The sequence below is a fragment of the Oncorhynchus clarkii genome, chromosome 32, assembly GCF_045791955.1.
Source record: "Oncorhynchus clarkii lewisi isolate Uvic-CL-2024 chromosome 32, UVic_Ocla_1.0, whole genome shotgun sequence".
Taxonomy (NCBI): domain Eukaryota; kingdom Metazoa; phylum Chordata; class Actinopteri; order Salmoniformes; family Salmonidae; genus Oncorhynchus; species Oncorhynchus clarkii.
The window spans coordinates 29,822,074-29,841,132 of NC_092178.1; the positions used below are offsets into that span (position 1 = coordinate 29,822,074).

Sequence of the window (19,059 nt, forward strand, 5' to 3'; positions counted from 1 at the left end):
ACAGTTTTATAATCGTTTGGTGAAATGGTATCTCCGAGAGCTGACAGGGGGATAACCTTACCTGTAACCGTGCGACCACTGTGGCCCCTCGATGGTTGTGGTTTGTGTTGTACGGAATTGAAGCCTGACAGAAATCCTCAACTTCTACCATGCCTACATTCTGTGTGTCAGGGGTGTGTTCCCCTAAGTGATTTCAAGACAGGTGAGCAATGTTGAATGATGTCACACTATTTAGAAACTATTAAGAATTTGAGTGATTTAGGTTGCATTTAGTATGACTAGGCTGAAGAGACTTGACCACGGATCAGATTCAGTCTCTGACCATTCTGATTCACAGTCTGTCCAATAATTAAAATATGCCACACATGGACTAATCAAACCATTTCTGTGGTAAACGTGTAAGTCTGTTCAAGACATGGCAATGTGATTGCAGACAAGCATTCCTGTCCATCCTGTGAATTGAAAATCACTTCAATTTTCTCCTAGAATGTCCGGTCTGTGGAAGGCAATACACTTCTTCCGAAATCATTGACAATCCTTTCCTCCCTAGCTTCCCCACTGATTCAAAACCCTGGGTAGGTAATGGATGGATGCTGCTGTGAATGACTGAACAAAATAATATTTATCACTCAATGTATACATGCAATCGCCTGTCGGCTATGAATGGAATGAAAGTTGATATGATACTACCCCTCTCTTTCAGTGTGGGGGTTGTGATGAGCCTGTGGTCTGTGGCTGGTGTGTAGAATGTGGCGAACCGCTCTGCTCTGACTGTGTGGCAGCCCACAAGAGGGTGAAGTTAACACGCAACCATAATGTCCTACCCCAATTACCTCCAGGTACAACCTTCTGCCATTGTCAGACCAGGCTATGACCACAAACATTTAGCACTGGCCAATTAAACGTTTTAATCCAATGGAACACCTTATTCAAAGCAGTGTTAACTAGAGGTTGACCGATTTAATCGGAATGGCCGATTAATTAGGGCCGATTTCAAGTTTTCATAACAATCGGAAATCGGTATTTTGGGGTGCCGATTTGACAATTAAAAAATGTTTTTTTTAATACCTTTATTTAACTAGGCAAGTCAGTTAAGGACACATTCTTATTTTCAATGACTGCCTAGGAACGGTGGGTTAACTGCCTTGTTCAGGGGCAGAATGACAGATTTTCACCGTGTCAGCTCGGGGGATCCAATCTTGCAACTTTACAGTTAATTGAGCTGTTTATGAATTCAAGCCTATCAACTCCTGAGATGAGGCTGGTGTAACCGAAGTGAAATGGCTAGCTAGTTAGCGCGCGCTAATAGCGTTTCAAACGTCACTTGCTCTGAGCCTTGGCGTGGTTGTTCCCCTTGCTCTGCATGGGTAACACTGCTTCGATGGTGGCTGTTGTTGTGTTGCTGGTTCGAGCCCAGGGAGGAGCGAGGAGAGGGACGGAAGCTATACTGTTACACTGGCAATACTAAAGTGCCTATAAGAACATCCAATAGTCAAAGGTTAATGAAATACAAATGGTATAGAGGGAAATAGTCCTATAATTCCTATAATAACTACAACCTAAAACTTCTTACCTGGGAATATTGAAGACTCATGTTAAAAGGAACCACCAGTTTTCATATGTTCTCATGTTCTGAGCAAGGAACTGAAATGTTAGCTGGTCTTACAAAGCACATATTGCACTTTTACTTTCTTCTCTAACACTGTTTGCATTATTTAAACCAAATTGAACATGTTTCATTATTTACTTAAGGCTAAATTGATTTTATTGATGTGTTATATTAAGATAAAATAAGTGTTCATTCAGTATTGTTGTAATTGTCATTATTACAAATACATTTAAAAAAATCGGCCAATTAATCTGTATCGGCCTTTTTGGTCCTCCAATAATCGGTATCGGCGTTGAAAAATCATAATCGGTCGACCTCTAGTGTTAACGCCCGCAGTTGGATATTTATTAGCTGTCAGTGATGGCGTGAAATGTTCGATCTCCAGGTTTCAGCAGGACAGTTTTGTGTCCCATCCATAAGAGAGAGCAGATGAAGCTTTTCTGTGTGACTTGTGATCAGCTGACTTGCCGTGATTGTCAGCTAACCTTCCACAAGGAGCACAAGTAAGATTTCCCTCAAGCACCTCCAAATAAAATTGTATTTGTCACATGGGCCGAATACAACAGGTGTAGGTAGACTTTATCATGAAATGCTTGCTTACGAGCCCTTCCCAACAGTAAAATACACAGGAATGGAGCTATATACAGGGAATGGAGCTACAGTGAATTCGGAATGTATTCAGACCCCCTGACCTTTTCCTAATTTTGTTACGTTTACAGCCTTATTCTAAAATGGATAACGTATTTTTTTCCCCCCTCAATCTACTCACAATACCACATAATGACAAAGCAAAAACAGGTTTAGGAATTCCTGGATGCCGGGAACCTTGGCCCCAGTGATGTACTGGGCTGCACTACCCTCTAGTGAATTGCGGTCGGAGGCCGAGCAGTTGCCATACCAGGCGGTGATGCAACCAGTCAGGATGTTCTCGATGGTGCAGCTATAGAACATTTTGAGGACCTGAAGAAACATGCCAAATCTTTTCAGTCTCCTGAGCGGGAATAGGTGTTGTCGTGTCCTCTTCACGAATGTCTTGGTGTGTGTGGACCATGATAGTTTGTTGGTGATGTGGACACCAAGGAACTTGAAGCTCTCAACCTGCTCCACTTCAGCCCCGTCGATGAGAATGGGGACGTACTCGGCCCTCCTTTTCCTGTAGTCCATGATCATCTCCTTTGGCTTGATAACAGGAGAGGTTATTATCCTGTAACCACACTGCCAGGTCTCTGACCTCCTCCCTATAGGCTGTCTCATCAGTGTCGGTGATCAGGTCTAACACTGTTGTATCGTCGGCAACCTTAATGATGGCGTTGGAGTCGTGCTTTGCCATGCAGTCATATGTGAACAGGGAGTACAGGAGGGGACTGAGCACGCACCCCTGAGTGGCCCCTGTGTTGAAGAGCAGCGTGGCAGATTTGTTGTTACCTACCCTTACAACCTGGAGGCGGCCCGTCGAAGTCCAGGATCCAGTTGCAGAGGGAGGTGTTTAGTCCCAGAGTCCTTAGCGTAGTGTTTAGCTTTGAGGGCACTATGGTGTTGAACGCTGAGCTGTAGTCAATGAATAGCATTCTCACGTAGGTGTTCCTTTTGTCCAGGTGAGAAAGGGCAGTGTGCAATGCAATAGAGATTGCGTCATGTGTGGATCTGTTGGGGTGGTATGCAAATTGGAGTAGGTCTAGGGTTTCTGGGATAATGGTGTTGTGAGCCATGACCAGCCTTTCAAAGCACTTCAAGGCTACAGACGTGAGTGCTACGGGTCGGAAGTCATTTAGGCAGGTTACCTTAGTGTTCTTGGGCACAGGCACTGTGGTGGTGTGCTTGAAACATGTTGGTATTACAGACTTCGTCAGGGACAGTTTGAAAATGTCTGAAGACACTTGCCAGGTGGTTAGCGCATGCTCGGAGTACAGTCCTGGTAATCCGTCTGTCCCTGCGGCTTTGTGAATGTTGACCTGTTTAAAGGACTTACTCACATCGGCTATGGAGAGCGTGATCACACATTCTTCCGGAACAGCTGGTGCTTTTATGCATGCTTCAATGTTGCTTTCCTCGACGCGAGCATAGAAGTAATTTAGCTCGTCTGGTAGGCTCATGTCACTGGGCAGCTTGCAGCTGTGCTTCCTTTTGTAGCACATAATAGTTTGGAAGCCCTGCCACATCTGACGATCATTGGAGCCGGTGTGGTACGATTCAATGTAAGTCCTGTATTGACACTTTGCGGACAATTCCTATGTCTTTAGAAAGGAAAAGGAACGGAGCTCGTGCTCACGACTAAACTAATGGCTTTCTGCCAGATCCCTGATTCAAACAGCGCTTATTCTCACCCCCTTCACAGTAGAAGCCTGAAACAACTTTCTAAACACTGTTGACATCTAGTGGAAGCCTTAGGAAGTGCAATCGGACCAAATTTTACACTGTATATTGGATAGGCAATCACTTGAAAGACTACAAACCTCAGATTTCCCACTTCCTGGTTGGATTTTTCTCAGGTTTTCGCCTGCCATATGAGTTCTGTTATACTCACAGACATCATTCAAACAGTTTTAGAAACTTCAGAGTGTTTTCTATCCTAATCTAATCTAATATGCATATCTTAGCTTCTGGGCCTGAGTAGCAGGCAGTTTACTCTGGGCACGCTTTTCATCCGAACGTGAAAATGGCGCCCCCAGCCATAAGAAGTTAATTTTAGATTTTGTGCATCAGCTGCTGTTTACAAATATACACAGACCGCCACCCCTTGTCTTACCAGAGGTGGCTGTTCTATCTTGCCAATGTACAGAAAACCCTGCCAGCTGTATGTTATCCATGTCGTCGTTCAGCCACGACTCGGTGAAACACAAGATATTACAGTTTTGAATGACCGTTTGGTAGGATAGACTTGATCGGAGCTCATCCAGTTTATTATCCAATGATTGCACGTTGCCTAATAGTACTGATGGTAGAGGCGGATTACCCACTCACTGTCGGATCCTTACAAGGCACCCCGACCGACGTCCCCGTTGTCTCCGTCTCTTCATGCGATTGATGGGGATTTGGGCCTTGTCAGAATTCAATTATTTGCGTCTGACTCATTAAAGAAAGAATCTTTGTGAGGTGAGTAATCGCTGTCCTTCTATCCAGAAGCTCTTTTCGGTCATAAGAGACGGTAGCAAAAACATTATGTACAAAAGAAGTCCCATAGTGCACAATTGGTTAGGAGCCCGTAAAACGGCAGCCATCTCTTCCTGCGGCATTCTAAATATACATATGGAGACCATAGATGTCATCAGTTCCCTCATGCCTTACCTTACTACTTACTTACTACTTGATCTTCTCTCTTTCTGTAATTTCTGTTTATTTCCTCTAGGTACCAGTTTGCCCAGGATGCTTTACCAGAGCAGAGGAAATGCTTACAGTATCTAATCGAGACTGTGAGGATGCAGAGGGGGACTGTGCAACAGAACCTACAGGACCTGGATGGACGGTCAGTTGTTAACGCGTTTGTGTCTGGGTGTGCGTGAATGAAAATGATGATGGCGGCACACCAATTGTTCAGGAGTCTGCTGTATCAAAGACAGTATCCAAGTCTTACTGGGTCTATCATTGTTGATCGGTTCATTTGTGGTCATTTAGTCTCATGAAATAATTAATAAATCTCATAGCTAGCTGTGTGAACTTTGCCCCCAGGCTGTCTGACTTGGAGGATATGCAGGAGAGTGTGAGAACAGAGGTCAAGGATATCCTCAAGGGCATCTGGAGTGTCCTGGTGAAGAGGGCCATGCAGCTTTCCAAGGAAATGCAGGTAACATTTCACACATCAGATTGTCAGAATCTGGTCTCTTGGCCCTTCCACCCATACGGAAGGGTGGTTCATGCTCAGCCCAGTCAAAACTCTTCTGTCCTCATACTCCAATAGTGGAACCAGCTTCTCCCTGAAGCTAGGACAGCAGATTCCCTGCCCATCTTCCGAAAACATCTGAAACCCTACATCTTCAGAGTTTCTTAAATAATCCCACAGCACCTCCCAGCATGACTAAAATGTAAATTATGTAAATCACAGATGTCAATAATGCAATGCATTGTGATGGACCATTTGCTGTGCTAATTGCTCTTGTGGGGTCTCACCCTGTTAGGCTGTGTATTGGACATCATTCCTCTTGTCAGTTGGCAGGTTTCCATTGATGCAGGTTAATTCGACAAAAGCTACGTCGCCCCCCCCAAAAAACAGACATGTAATGGAAACGGCAGCTATAGGAGAAATATTCTAAACATTTTTGTCTATTTGACGACAATTCAGAATTAGGTGTTAATTATAAACCTCAAAGCCGAATTAGCTTTAGTATGGAGATGGCAACCTTACCCACATGCTCTACCAGTAAAGCACCTTTTTTTTTTACCAGTTTGTGTTTTGTTCATATTTTCTCACTGCTGATCCAACCAAGTTGTAGACCAAATTAGTCTGAGGGACTGAAGATGATGTTTAGACTGCTGAGCTAAAGCCCAGGTATCTTCAGGTCTCATATGAGGTTACTCCTCATGCAATTTACAAGTCAACTTAATTCCCTGAGTCAACCCAGTCCTGCCAATGAAAAATCACTGTTTTGTCCACAGTGTCCAGCCAGCTGTGTAGATAACTTGATGCTGCATTCTATATTTGAATGATTGGTAATTGTCTCATTGTTTGTTGCCTAGGATCACTGTTGGAAGGAGAGTGAGTGTGTCACAGAGAGACAGGCCCATCTTAGGAAGCTGGGGGAGAGGCAGAAGTATGTGCTGGCCTTCACGGAGAAAGCCCTGAAGAGTGAGGATCACACCTCGCTGCTATCCTGCAAAAGATGGGTAGATAAAAAGTCTAATCTAAGATCAAAGGTAACTTAGAATTACACTAAAGAAACACTCTGGTAAATATATAGGTAACATTAGAGCGAATACATGCTACTGCCCTCATCTGTTACCGTAAAACTTAGATTAATAGCCCAGCATTTATTTGCATCACTGAACATTATTAGATTATTAAAGACCGGCATCTTCAGTATTTGAGCCAGGCGTCTATTTCCTTAATGCACACAGCTTTTGCTCAATAAAATATGGAAAAGACAACCATATTGTCTAAGTTGCTCAAGTTGTCTCACCATCTTGTTTCCTACCGTCCTTTTCTTTCCCCTTATAGATCCACTCTGAGCTGCAAGGCGTTCTAGGCAAAAACCCCAGTGCAGTGTCTACAATGAAGGAGCTGAAGCTCCATTGTGGCCAGGACATCCACCAAACCCTTGGATGTTTCGGTACGTATCAAAGCAATGTGATTTTTGTGATGCGTCTAGATTTGTCACACTTGTGAATAATGACATCTCTATGCAGTGATATTGCTTTTTTGTTGGCTTGATGCTGCCAGAAAGATTTTGTTACAGCTTAGAGAAAAATAGTAGAAGATGGTGGAAGTTGCACTCTTAATTAATGTGTATGTCATTCTGTTTTCGTTCAGGGGAAATTGTGACTAAGGAGGTCCCGTTTGCTCGGCTAAATCTGAGAGAGACTCAAATCAATCCTCCCAAATGTTCTCTGGAACAGCAGAGAAACGGCAGAGCATCCTCAACATTGTCCCCTTCATCCCAGGAAACATCCAGTATGTCAGCGGGAAATGCTCCCCTCTCCCAATGTCAACCAACACTAATGCGCTCGCTTTCCTGCCCCCGGTCCTCCCCCTATCCCCATGAACCAGAGAGACTGTCATTTTACCACTTTTCCCCTGACTCTCGCGGACCCTCTTTACAGGCACTATCCTCTTCCCGCTCTGACAGCCCTCTGTCCTTGTCCTCTACGTCTGCTGTGAATGCAACAGGTCCCCAGCGATGTGCTGTAAACACGGAAAACAAAGACTGCTCGTCATTATCAGGGATTGCACTGGACACCCCTGTCCCATATCACGGGTGGTATCAGGGTGGCTCCTCAAAGTCTGACCTGATGGTGGAACTTGTTTCCCGGGCCTTTCATGTCAAAAGGAAAGCAGGGGATGAAAATGTGGGTCCTCAAATTAAACGAAGTTGTTTGCAGCCCTTGAAGGTACCAGCGGACTCCTCCTGTGAGAGGGTTCCCCCTATAGGTACTGAAAAGCAGGCTGGGGATGTGGCTGCTACCATTGTCATAGAAAGAGAAGCTACACCCAACATTACAGACCAGAATGCAACGGCTCCAGTGTATGGACAAGAAGCTACTAAGGCTTCAGGCAGCCGTCAATCAAATCTGGTTGTTGGCAGGAGTGTGAAGACGGCCAATCAGGTGGTTTTAGCTCCCTTCACACTCCCTGTCACCGGGAACTCCGTCACTTGGGGCATGTCACCAGCTAATGCCACTCTTTTTCCTGGTACTGTGAACACTCCCCCCAGCTTTGGATGTGTAAGGGCTGTCCCCCCATACTTGGTTTTGTCCAACAGCGCTCCAGTTTCTGGTCCCACTGGCGCTGTGGGCAGGCTTGACAATGGAAGCCTGGTCTTCATTTGTAATGAAGTGCCCTTTTTCAACATCTTGAGCCATGTTAGAGGAGGTCAAAACCAAGTGCTAGCTGGTTCTGTCCCAGGAGGACTCCGCCCACCATGTCTGCCAGACCCCACCTCTCCAAAGAGCCCTATGGTTAGTTGTGAAGAAAGGTCTTTACTGTTAATTTCCCTCTTATCTATAGTATCTCCTAGTAGTTCCTATCCCATAATAGTTCATGTGTCCTCTTTTGCCTCCCATCTCTTTACTTCCTCTCAAATCCATCTTCTGTCTGTTGGTGTCCCAAATCTCATTTTATGCTAGTTTGTCAATTGTCCTGTTTTGTATCCTCAGTTAGGTCTTGGGAGGTTGAGTAAATAATGGAAAGTTAAACGTTTTGCTAAATCACAATTTTGGGAAACTTTGGAATGACTACTGTGTTGCGTTTATCTGAAGTATAAAAATTGTAGATCAGCTATGAATAATTCATAATTCAATAATTCATCATATCCGCATTATGCAATGTAATTGGAAACTTTTTGAAGCCTGTTTTTTTTTTCAATTGAATTAAGATCACACCTCTGGCCTTTGATAGTCTTAATCTTATTAATAAGACACTATCACACCCTTTCAACAGGAAGCTCCTCAGTCCCAGTCCACTGGTCCAATATATCCCATCAGAATTTTTCAACGGGTAAAGAATATTTCAACAGTCCAGGACACTAAGCAGCCCACCCAGAATGGCACTGCTCAGTCAGGATTGTGCAGAAAGGATGAAGCCGCCTCTACTCTCCTCGTACACACCGCTAATGCCCAGGCAGACTCTGTACAAATGGACATTTCCAAGTCAGATGTTGACCTCATCCAGGCAGACCCAAATCCAACAGTCTTTGTCATGGAAGAATCCACGGAGATAGACATTGTCCATAATAAAACTGCCCAGCCAGACTTTGTCCAGAATGAGACCAGCCAGGCCGAACTTGTCCAGAATGCATCTGACCAGACAGTACTTTTCCAGAAAAAAACAGCCCAGATGGTAATTGTTCCTTCTCAAGTAGTTGGAATCAAGGAGGAACAAACATTACGGCCAGTTACAGGCCCAATGGAGTCTGTGACGACAGACATGCTTAACCTTGCCAAAACTGTGCCTGTCCAGATTAACCTTGTGCATTCTAACACTGTCCAAAGCGACATTGTGCATACTGAAACTGACCAGACCTACTTTGTCAACGTAAGCACACAAGTATCTGGGATCACAATCAAGGAAGAACCGCCAGCCACAGACAGCTTATCAGTTACAGGGCTAATGGAACCCATCAGAGTGATTATGCCTGACACACTACCTACTGAAACTGTCCAGACTGACCCTGTCCACACACAAATGGTTAATGTGACTGAAATTGTGCAAAGGGATGTTTTCCAGCCTGAAACGGTGCAGGCGGACTCTGCCTTCATTGAAACGGTGCAGGCGGACTCTGCCTTCATTGAAACGGTGCAGGCGGACTCTGCCTTCATTGAAACGGTGCAGGCGGACTCTGCCAGGGCAGAAACCCTGCAGAATGAAATTGTCCAGTCAAACTTCAATGAGACTGAAACCGTGCAGACAGACCCTGTCCTGACTGAACCAGTTTATGCAGTCCAGATAGACACTTTGCAGATGGAACCAGTCCATAGTGAAACTGTCCTTACCGGTATTGTGCAGACTGTGACTCTGCAGAGGGACCTAGCCCTAACTGACTGCACAGAGATAATTCAGACAGACATGTCAACCACCAATAAGGTATCCACAAATGACACTGTCAATGTGGTCAGTGTCCCCAGCTGCACTCAGGAAGTTGAACTTGACCTCACCCTTGACCTCAGCAATGATTTCTGCTCTCAGATAGTGGTAAGTGTTTGCTTTTAGTCCAAGTCTACCTAGCTAATGCCCTGAATCATAACTAACTCCAGCCTGTTAAGTCTTTCTGCAGTCTCTTGCCCTTCATACCAAACAAAAATTGGAAATATTTTTTATCCATTTATTTTCATATAAACTCTTGTATGTGTAGCGTATAGTGTAATGGTGTCGGAGTGTATTTAAACAATTTAATTTGAAGCATTTTCATGACTAATATGATTTATTTCTATTTCATCTGAGCGCTATGGCTGTCTCACTCTTTCCCAACAGAACAGTAAAATGTAAACCATTTCTCTTGCTGTCATACAGGAGGAAGATGACAGTATGGCTGATGTTGATGTCAGTGCTGCTGACAGTATTGAAGAGACTGGGTGCCAGGCGTCTGTTAGGCTTAATAGCAGGTGACAATCTTTCTATCCTTATTTTAACATTTGTCAACCAGAAAAACGGCACAAATCATTATTTTGGGCATGAATTACTTCAGTGTGATGGTGTGTAGCTTATTTGAGTTTGTACATGCATGCATACATCATATTGTGGGTTTAACCTCAGTGCATGGCTCTCTGTAGATTTCCCCAGGTGTCTTTGCTTTGGATGCCCATCCTTGACGCCCATGTTAGCGTCCCGCCAACCCGCTTCCGCCTCCTCCCAGGGGTCAAAGGGCAGCAAACTATCGTTCAGGTGATCCAGACGGACGCGCCGGTAAGGCCAACTTTCACAGTGTTGGTTTGAATGTGTGTTAATATCACATTTTCTTGCTGACACTGGTTTACACATCTTCCAGCAACCAGAGTCTCCTTGCTCCTCCATGTCGAGCCCAGACAGTCTGAGGAGCACCCACCAGCTACGCCCCCTCCTGGCCAGGAGGAAACACTGCACAGCATGTAGGATGCAAGGGAATCTCACCCTGTGTGTCGTGTGTGGACGGCGCTTCCACAGGGAGTGTCACGTTCCACCCATCTATTCCTTATCAACGTAAGCTTGTTTAATTAAACAACTTAACCAAAAAAATAAATATATTTGACATTCTTCAAAGTAGCCATCCTTTGCCTTGATGACGGCTTTACACACTCTTGGCATTCTCTTAACCAGCTTCACGAGGAATGCTTTTCCAACCGTCTATACTGAGCACTTGTTGGCTGCTTTTCCTTCACTCTGCGATCCAACTCATCCCTAACCATCTCAATTGGGTTGAGGTTGGGTGATTGTAGAGGCCAGGCCATGTGATGCAGCACTCCATCACTCTCCTTTGTCAAATAGCCCTTACACAGCCTGGAGGTATGTTTTGGGTCATTTTCCTGTTGAAAAACAAATGCTAGTCCCACTAAGCGCAAACCAGATGGGATGGTGTATCACTGCAGAATGCTGTGGTAGCCATGCTGGTTGTGTGCCTTGAATTCTAAATAAATCACAGACCGTGTCACCAGCAAAGTACCCCCACGCCATCTCACCACCTCCATGCTTCATGTTGGGAATCACACATGTGGAGATCATCCGTTCACCTACTCTGTGTTTCACAAAAACACGGCAGTTGGAACCAAAAATGTCACATTTGGACTCATCAGAACAAAGGACAGATTTCCACCGGTCTAATGTCTATTGCTCGTGTTTCTTGGCCCAAACAAGTCTCTTCTTCTTATTGGTGTCCTTTTAGTAGTGGTTTGTTTGCAGCAATTCGACCATGAAGGCCTGATTCACGCAGTCTCCTCTGAACAGTTGTTGAGATGTATGTTACTTGAACTCTGAAGCATTTATTTGGGCTGCAATTTCTGAGGCTGGTAACTCTAGTGAACTTATCTGCAGAACAGGTAACTCTGGGTCTTCCTTCCTGTGGCGGTCCTCATGAGAGCCAGTTTCATCATAATGCTTGATGGTTTGAGCTGCTGCACTTCAAAGTTCTGGACATTTTCTGGATTGACTGACCATGTCTTAAAGTAATGCTTATTTGAGCTATTCTTGCTGTAATATGGACTTGGTCTTTTACCAAATAGGGATATCTTCTATATACCACAACTGATTGGCTCAAACGCATTAAGAGGGAAAGAAATTCCACAAATTAACTTTGAACAAGGCACACCTGTTAATTGAAATGCATTCCAGGTGACTACCTCATGAAGCTGGTTGAGAGAATGCCAAGAATATGTAAAGCTGTCAAAAGGCAAAGAGTGGTTACTTTGAAGAATATCAAACAAATCAATATATATTATATATTTAATACTTTTTTTGGATGCCATAACTCACCGCCACCATGGGGCACTGTTCACAATGTTTACCTCAACAAACAGCTTGCTCACATGATGCTGTCTGCCATCTGCCCGGTACAGTTGAAACCAGGTTTCATTCGTAAAGAGCATACTTCTCCAGCTTGTCAATGGCCGTCGAAAGTGAGCATTTGCCCAGTGAGGTCGGTTCCGACTCCAAACTGCAGTCAGTTCAAGACCTTGGTGAGGATGACGTGCATACAGATGAGCTTCCTGCAATGGTTTCTGTGCAGAAAGTCTTCGGTTGTGCAAACCGTTTCATCAGATTATACATGGTCTGCATTTGTGAGGCCGGTTGGACGTACTGCCAATTTCTCTAAAACGACGGAGGCGGTTTATTGGTAGAAAAATGAACATTATGAGAAAAGGGAAGAACCCGCACAATGCTCTTGCTAGTATCACTGCTCTTATTATTAAGTTTACGTATCGGCCTCATAAACATTAAATTATCTGGTAACAGCTCTGGTGGATATTCCTGCAGCCAGCATGCCAATTGCATGCTCCATCAACTTGAGACATCTGTAGCATTGTGTTCTGACAAAACTGCACACTTTAGTGGCCTTTTGTCCCCAGTACAAGGTGCACCTGTGTAATCACCATGCTGTTTAATCAGCTTCTTGATATGCCACACCTGTCAGGTGGATGGATTACCTTGGCAATGGAGAAATGCTCACTAAACGGGATGTTAAACAAATTTGTGCCCATCATTTGAGAGAAATAAGCTTATTGGCTTTATGGAGCATTTCTGGAATCTTTTTTTTTATTATATTTATATATTTTTTGCTTTATTACTTCAATAATTGGTTTCTTATTAGAATCTGTATTGTATATGGATCTCAAATGTGGGCCCCTGTGTGGAAAGAGGTTTTACTGTGGGGCCCAAATAATAAAGCATTGAGATTTCTCTCTCTGTATTGGCCTGATGTATGCAATACTGCTCTCCCAGTGAGAGCTGGCAGTGTATGCTGTGCCGGGACCTCTCTGATCTGGCGTTGCTGCAGGACTACAGTGGGACCGACGGGGGACTGTGTATGAGCCCTCCTGACCAAATGGTGAGCCTTTTTCCTTTGTGGAGCATGTCTGGGCACGTCTGCTATCTTTCACTTCAATATGTGCGTCTGTGTACACACATGACTGTGCATGCCCAGTTCTCTGTTTGAGCATGTCTACGAAGGTCTGGTATTGTTTACTGTGTCTGCTTCTAGTACTTATTGACCCTGACCCTATTTTAATGGAAATTATCTGATTTTTAGATCCAGGAAATAATTTTTCATTGAAAGAAACAAGGGTAGAGTAAAAATGTCAACCATGTATTTCTGATATGACTAGGGCTTAATTGGTTATTTTAACCCAGACTCATCCAACCCACAGTTTTTTTTTTTTTTTAGTCTGGCCATTAAATCACTATGGCTTCTGTTAGTTTGCCCACTCAAGGTGTTTTGTCTATTGTACTCTAAAGCAGTGTTACCCAACAGTACATATTTTTGTTGTGGCCCCAGACAAACTCACCTATTCAACTCATTGAGGGCTTGATGATTAGTTGACAAGTTGAATCTGGTGTGCTTGTCTGGGGCTACAGCAAAAATGTGTGTTGGGGCTACAGGATGGACTGGAGTTCGGTAACACTGGTCTAGAGTGTGGATTTGCTGGACCGTGTGTGTAAACCATCTCTTACCCTTTGGGGTTAACCCTACAGAGATGTGAGCGCTTACTACTCGTCCTTTTATGCAGAAAGTGCAGCGTTGTCCTCTACAGACCAGCCAAGGTAATCGACAAGTGCAACTTACTGCATTTACCTTTACATCCTCAACATCCCTCTTAGTATTGTCATAGTGTTAGCTATTAAAATGTCACACACTAACAGACTTTTCATGTTTATTACCATGTAGGTTGCTGACAAATGACTAGTATGACTTTGTTTTTCAACTGTGTGTTGAATATACTGTATACAATTGCAGTTTGAAGTTAGTCGTATTGCTTTGACTTTAGAGAGAAATGGTATGGATTATCTTCTCCTTAGCTCTCTTCCCGGTCTTCTCACTACATTGACATCACCATGATACGGGGACGGTTGCTACGGAAACTGGTCCCCCCTTACTGCACCCCGTCGGAATTTGTGTCCGATGTCTGGCTTCTCCTCCACACACTGTTGAAGAGTGTGAAGGTGAGGAGACTCACGATGGCTGTGTCCATGTCTCAGCTCACCCTGATTTCCTATAGAGAAATGCATATGATGGCTACAGTTCCATATGTAGGCCCTCATTTCCAAATGATAACTGTTTTCTTTGTCAAAATCCCTCAACCCCTACTTTTTTTTACTTTACGAAACAATTAGTCCAAGCTTTGCATTTGGAAAGCCGTACTCTATTGCTCTCTTTAGTCATCAATAGTGATCTGGTTCTGTTGCTCTTTCATCACCCTTTCCTCTCTCTCACCATTCCAAGTCAGTGGACCGACTTCAGGCATGTTTTGGGAAGGAGCTGGGCAAAACGTTTGAGGGGACCCTGCACCCTTCGCTGCTCGTCAATCCCCACCAAGGGGAAGCGGAGGAGGCGGAACAAGAGGGGGACAGGGAGAAAGTGACCATGAGGAAGAATCCGAGACCTCTCGAGGTAGAGCGTGCAGGCAAAGACATTTCACGCAGGATGAAATGAAAGATAAAGAATGGGAAAAGAAGCCTGTCTTTTTATGTATTGATTTGAATTGCTTGCTGAACATGTTTGTACATACAGTTGCCTCCAAATATATTGGAACCACACTCATCTTTAAAAAATTCTGTTTTCTAAAATAACATTTCATTTTCTGAAAATGGGTTTTTGGCCGCAACTGTAGTTGGTTAAAAACATTGGGGATAAAGTGTTTTTGTGTGTGTGCATCTTTTTATATTTCGTATCTATTTACAATAAACATTTTTGTGTGCATCTTTTGTACATGTCTAAACTCAGTGAAAATCTTACTGGGCACTATTCAAACAGGACCATGGTCAGTTAAAACGTCAATATTACCACCACCGGGTGGCATTGGTCATCAGTAAATTGACTGAATGCAAAACATTGTTTACCCATCATATAGGTCCTCCTGCCTTTGATCTTATGACTGTACAGAGTGGGGTAACTTAATTGCAAGTTATTTTAGTGTCTACTTGGTGTTTTTTTGCGTCTTTTGGTAGACTATAAATTGTGTTCTGTTACTTCCAAGATTATCGTTTCATATGAATGTGTCCATTTAACTAAACTCAAACAACTGAGTATGAAATTGATACATTTGAAGGTTTAGGGTATTATGCTATTCTGTACATCGCAGCGGAGCTTAAAGGGGCTGCAGTACCCCTGAAAAATCTGAATTTTTATCACCAATAGTAGTGCACTGGGCCTTTTAATGTGCTGTATTTGTGGACCAACGTATGTAGTGCAGACAAACTATTTTTTTTTGTCAGCCCCCCCCCCCCCAACACACACACACACTTAAATACAATCAAAAATAAAAACGCAGCAAACTACTTAACGCTACTATGATTCTGTATTGTTAATCAGCTAGTTACAAAGTTCTATATTAAGCGCATTGGCCTCTGACAAGCGCACAGTCCTCTCATTGGCCCTTAGTTAGCCATCAGAGAACCGGGCCCGCCTACCCCTTATAAATTGACACGGCACAATCCCATATATTTTACATTTTGTGTATCTTCCACGTTGAGCAGACACGGAAAACGTTGCACCCTTTCAACAAATTGTTGTTTAACTAAATTCGCACACGCCACTACAACAGAACAATGGAAGGAAGTCAGCAAAAAGTGGAGGCTAATTTCTTACTACTTGGAGCTGAAAGCGTCGGTAAATCTGGTGAGATTAATTTGAATGAATCCTTGAAATGTTTTTGCACTTTTATTCATGACATTGACAGTCTTTGTGCACCATGAAGAGCATATATTTGTGATAATTGAAAGTAGAGTTATGGTGGCCGAATGCAACGTAGAATGTCTTTCCTTGTGTAGGGCTAATACATGTACTGATCAACATGTCTCATCAATTGCGCTATTTTCTGCCCTCAGCTCTCACGGTGCGGTTTCTCACTAGAAGGTTTATTGGCGAATACGGCGATATTGGTAAGTGCTGGTCTTTTGACTTGATCCATTGGTAATTATATAATTGCGTTCATATCAAAAGGTTACAGTCGATCAAACCAAGTATATAAATGGTCCGTTATTTTTGCCTTTACAGAATCCATCTACAGTCATACTGACAGAATAGACGGACGGGATATCTGTTTTAATATCTGGGACTCACTTTGCCCTCAGGTGAGGCAAAACATTGTATATCATTTGGGCTACATTATAATAACGTTATAATGGTAACAAAGACTTTGACTAGTGGACACTCCAACAGTCAGGGCATTATTGAGGTTTTCTATTAAACCATGAGGTTAAAGGGTTTACTAAAGGAATGTATTTTGTCTTCATGTGTTTTAGAATGATGAGGGCGCGGGACACATCAGCGACCGACAACTCCAGTGGGCGGACGGTTTCATCCTGGTTTACAGCATATGCGACCGTGCCAGCTTCAACGTGGTGCGGCAACAGGTGAAGCGCATCCGGCAAGCCAAAAGCAAATTCCCCGGCGCACCTCCCATCGTCATCGTAGGGAATAAACGCGACCTCCAGCATCGCCGCACCGTCTCCAGCGAGGAAGGACGCCTCCTCACTCTTTCCACAAACTGTGGCTTTTTCGAGATCTCTGCAGCGGAGACATACCACGGGGTACAGCTGGTATTTCACGAACTGCTCGACCTTATCCGAGAAGCGAGGGCGCTCAAGAAGGGGGCAGCTGGGATCAAAGGTATCGTGAGAAGCATGTCCGCCGTTTTCGGGAGGAAGAGAACTGAGTAGTTCCAATAGCCTAATATGAGAGACACTGAGATGATAGTTCTGCGTCTAAACGGTCCGGGACTTGTCCGTGCGTGAAGTGGTTCGCTACGTTTCCATATTGGAATAGGTCAGTGCGGCCTAACTGAATTCACGCTGCTTGGATTCTTACTCAAATGAGAAGATTGACAATCAAATCCTGTCGAACGGGCCTTTGGACAATCTACTTACTGCAAAATAAATACTCTTGAGGTCAGCTGGACTAAAGTAGCATTACATGCCCTTAAATGTCCAATATATTAGATTGCCGTACAATGAATTGCCAGCTGTAAAGCAAATGGTATCGTGTTTAAATGCCTGGAAGAAGTATTGTGGTAAACTTATGTGCAATAGACAATTTCTTTTTCTTTACTAAACTGTATCAGTCTGCAGAATGTTCTAAGGGTCAGGCCAGCTTGGCCTTGTCATTGGCACAATCCTTTTTTGGACTGTTGACAATCTATGCAAGACAGATGAGAATGTGTAGCCGTTTCACTCATTACAATGGTCTGGTCATTAAACTTGCTGCCTCAGTTAGTATACATGTAGCTTTGCTGTGTTTCCATATATGCCACCAGCATCACACTTCAAGGCATCTTGAAATGCCAAGCTATTGGGGGACCAATTCTCTGTTCATCTTTAGGATGTTCAATAATGTCAATACCGTCTATTTGTGTACTGTACATTTGATGTGTTCTAAGAATGCAGAGGCCCACTTTACTTTTTCACAGGGTTGTTAATGCACTGGACCAACGTCTTGTCTATTTCATTTAGTACTGATTCTATAAAAAAATAAATGGAAACTTTTCGTGAATGATAACTGAAGTCATGTTTGTTATACAAGTCATTAGACTTTAAGTGAACAAAGTGTACACATTACAGATTTCCTAATAAAATGTCAAACAAATGCTTAAGTGCAATCTATTTTTTTAAGCTCTTTGTCAAACCATGCTGGAGATTTTAAAAAAAAAAAGTTTTTAATTCACTTTAAGAGGGGAACATCTTCTCACCCATTCTAGCTAGAGGTAAAGGTGAACCAAACCACATCAGATCATCTCAACTAAGGTTTCCAGGGTTATTTGGACAGAAATCCATTCAATTCCATTATGTGAAGGGTGAAACACATCAAACTTAATGCAAAACCATTTTGAAAACACAAACATTTTGACATTCCAAAAAGTTATCCTTTATTGTGCTCTCTCAGAAATCTCCACAAATCAGAAATGTGCTCCAATACAGCTCCAAGATCGCTAAACTGAGATCTCCAAGCCTAATCCCATAGAATCCCTATGGCGAAAGTAGCCAATCTAACCCCCAAGCTCCCATCAATGTTGACTTTCTAACCAAGGTCAACTACAAGGGAAATGCAGTCAATCACCCTGAAGTCTGTGCACTTAAACTCTGCACTTCAAAGCCATTTCCTCCACTGCATTCGATTTCACTGACCAAATGAAACCAATAAAAACTAACATCCTCATTCACAACAAAAGAAGTGCGCTCGTGCCACCTCATTGCCCCCTTGTTTACTCACAGGTTCACTCACACATTTGACCTGGCAGGATCAAAGTGTGGGATACTGACTGCAGCGTGATGACCATTGTGGCCAAGCGTGGGAGTTTTCCAGTCATAACACCTGAGCATCACGTGGTGCCCCAACAGAAACCACATCTCAAGAGGCAGATTGGCTCAAGGAGGCTATGTGGGTTGCTTTGCTAATGCTGTGAGTTTGCACATACAAACATCCAGCAGAAAGGATATGTAAGCAAGGTCCTGATGAGCAGTTGATTAGTAGAATCAGGTGTTAGTGTTTAGCAGGGCTGGAGCAGTAACCTGAAAACCCAGTAGTTCTCCCGGACGAGGGTTCGCCACCCCTGTGGTGACAAGCAGTGGGGGACTCGATATTGACACAGCCCCCGGCGCTTCAGGCAGTCCCCACAGGTACTTC

The 19,059-nt window shown here is 43.6% G+C and overlaps 2 protein-coding genes across 2 annotated transcripts; both read left to right on the top strand.

Annotated features, from left to right (window-relative positions):
- On the top strand, positions 1 to 15,138 carry LOC139392135 (tripartite motif-containing protein 66-like). The gene is made up of 17 exons (XM_071139866.1): positions 1 to 202; positions 487 to 575; positions 704 to 839; positions 1,995 to 2,112; positions 4,956 to 5,072; positions 5,276 to 5,390; positions 6,281 to 6,427; positions 6,759 to 6,870; positions 7,071 to 8,215; positions 8,697 to 9,947; positions 10,266 to 10,357; positions 10,526 to 10,658; positions 10,741 to 10,931; positions 13,164 to 13,269; positions 13,914 to 13,982; positions 14,238 to 14,381; positions 14,662 to 15,138. The coding sequence occupies exons 1-17, from the start codon at positions 25 to 27 to the stop codon at positions 14,869 to 14,871; spliced, it is 4,353 nt and encodes a 1,450-aa protein (XP_070995967.1). The 5' UTR covers positions 1 to 24; the 3' UTR covers positions 14,872 to 15,138.
- A 777-nt stretch (positions 15,139 to 15,915) lies between these two features.
- LOC139392195 (ras-related and estrogen-regulated growth inhibitor-like protein) lies at positions 15,916 to 17,542 on the top strand. Its single transcript, XM_071139985.1, has 4 exons — positions 15,916 to 16,056; positions 16,266 to 16,319; positions 16,435 to 16,511; positions 16,683 to 17,542. Exons 1-4 carry the CDS (start codon positions 15,987 to 15,989, stop codon positions 17,097 to 17,099), a joined length of 618 nt encoding a protein of 205 aa, XP_070996086.1. The 5' UTR covers positions 15,916 to 15,986; the 3' UTR covers positions 17,100 to 17,542.
- The last annotated feature ends 1,517 nt before the right edge of the window (positions 17,543 to 19,059 follow it).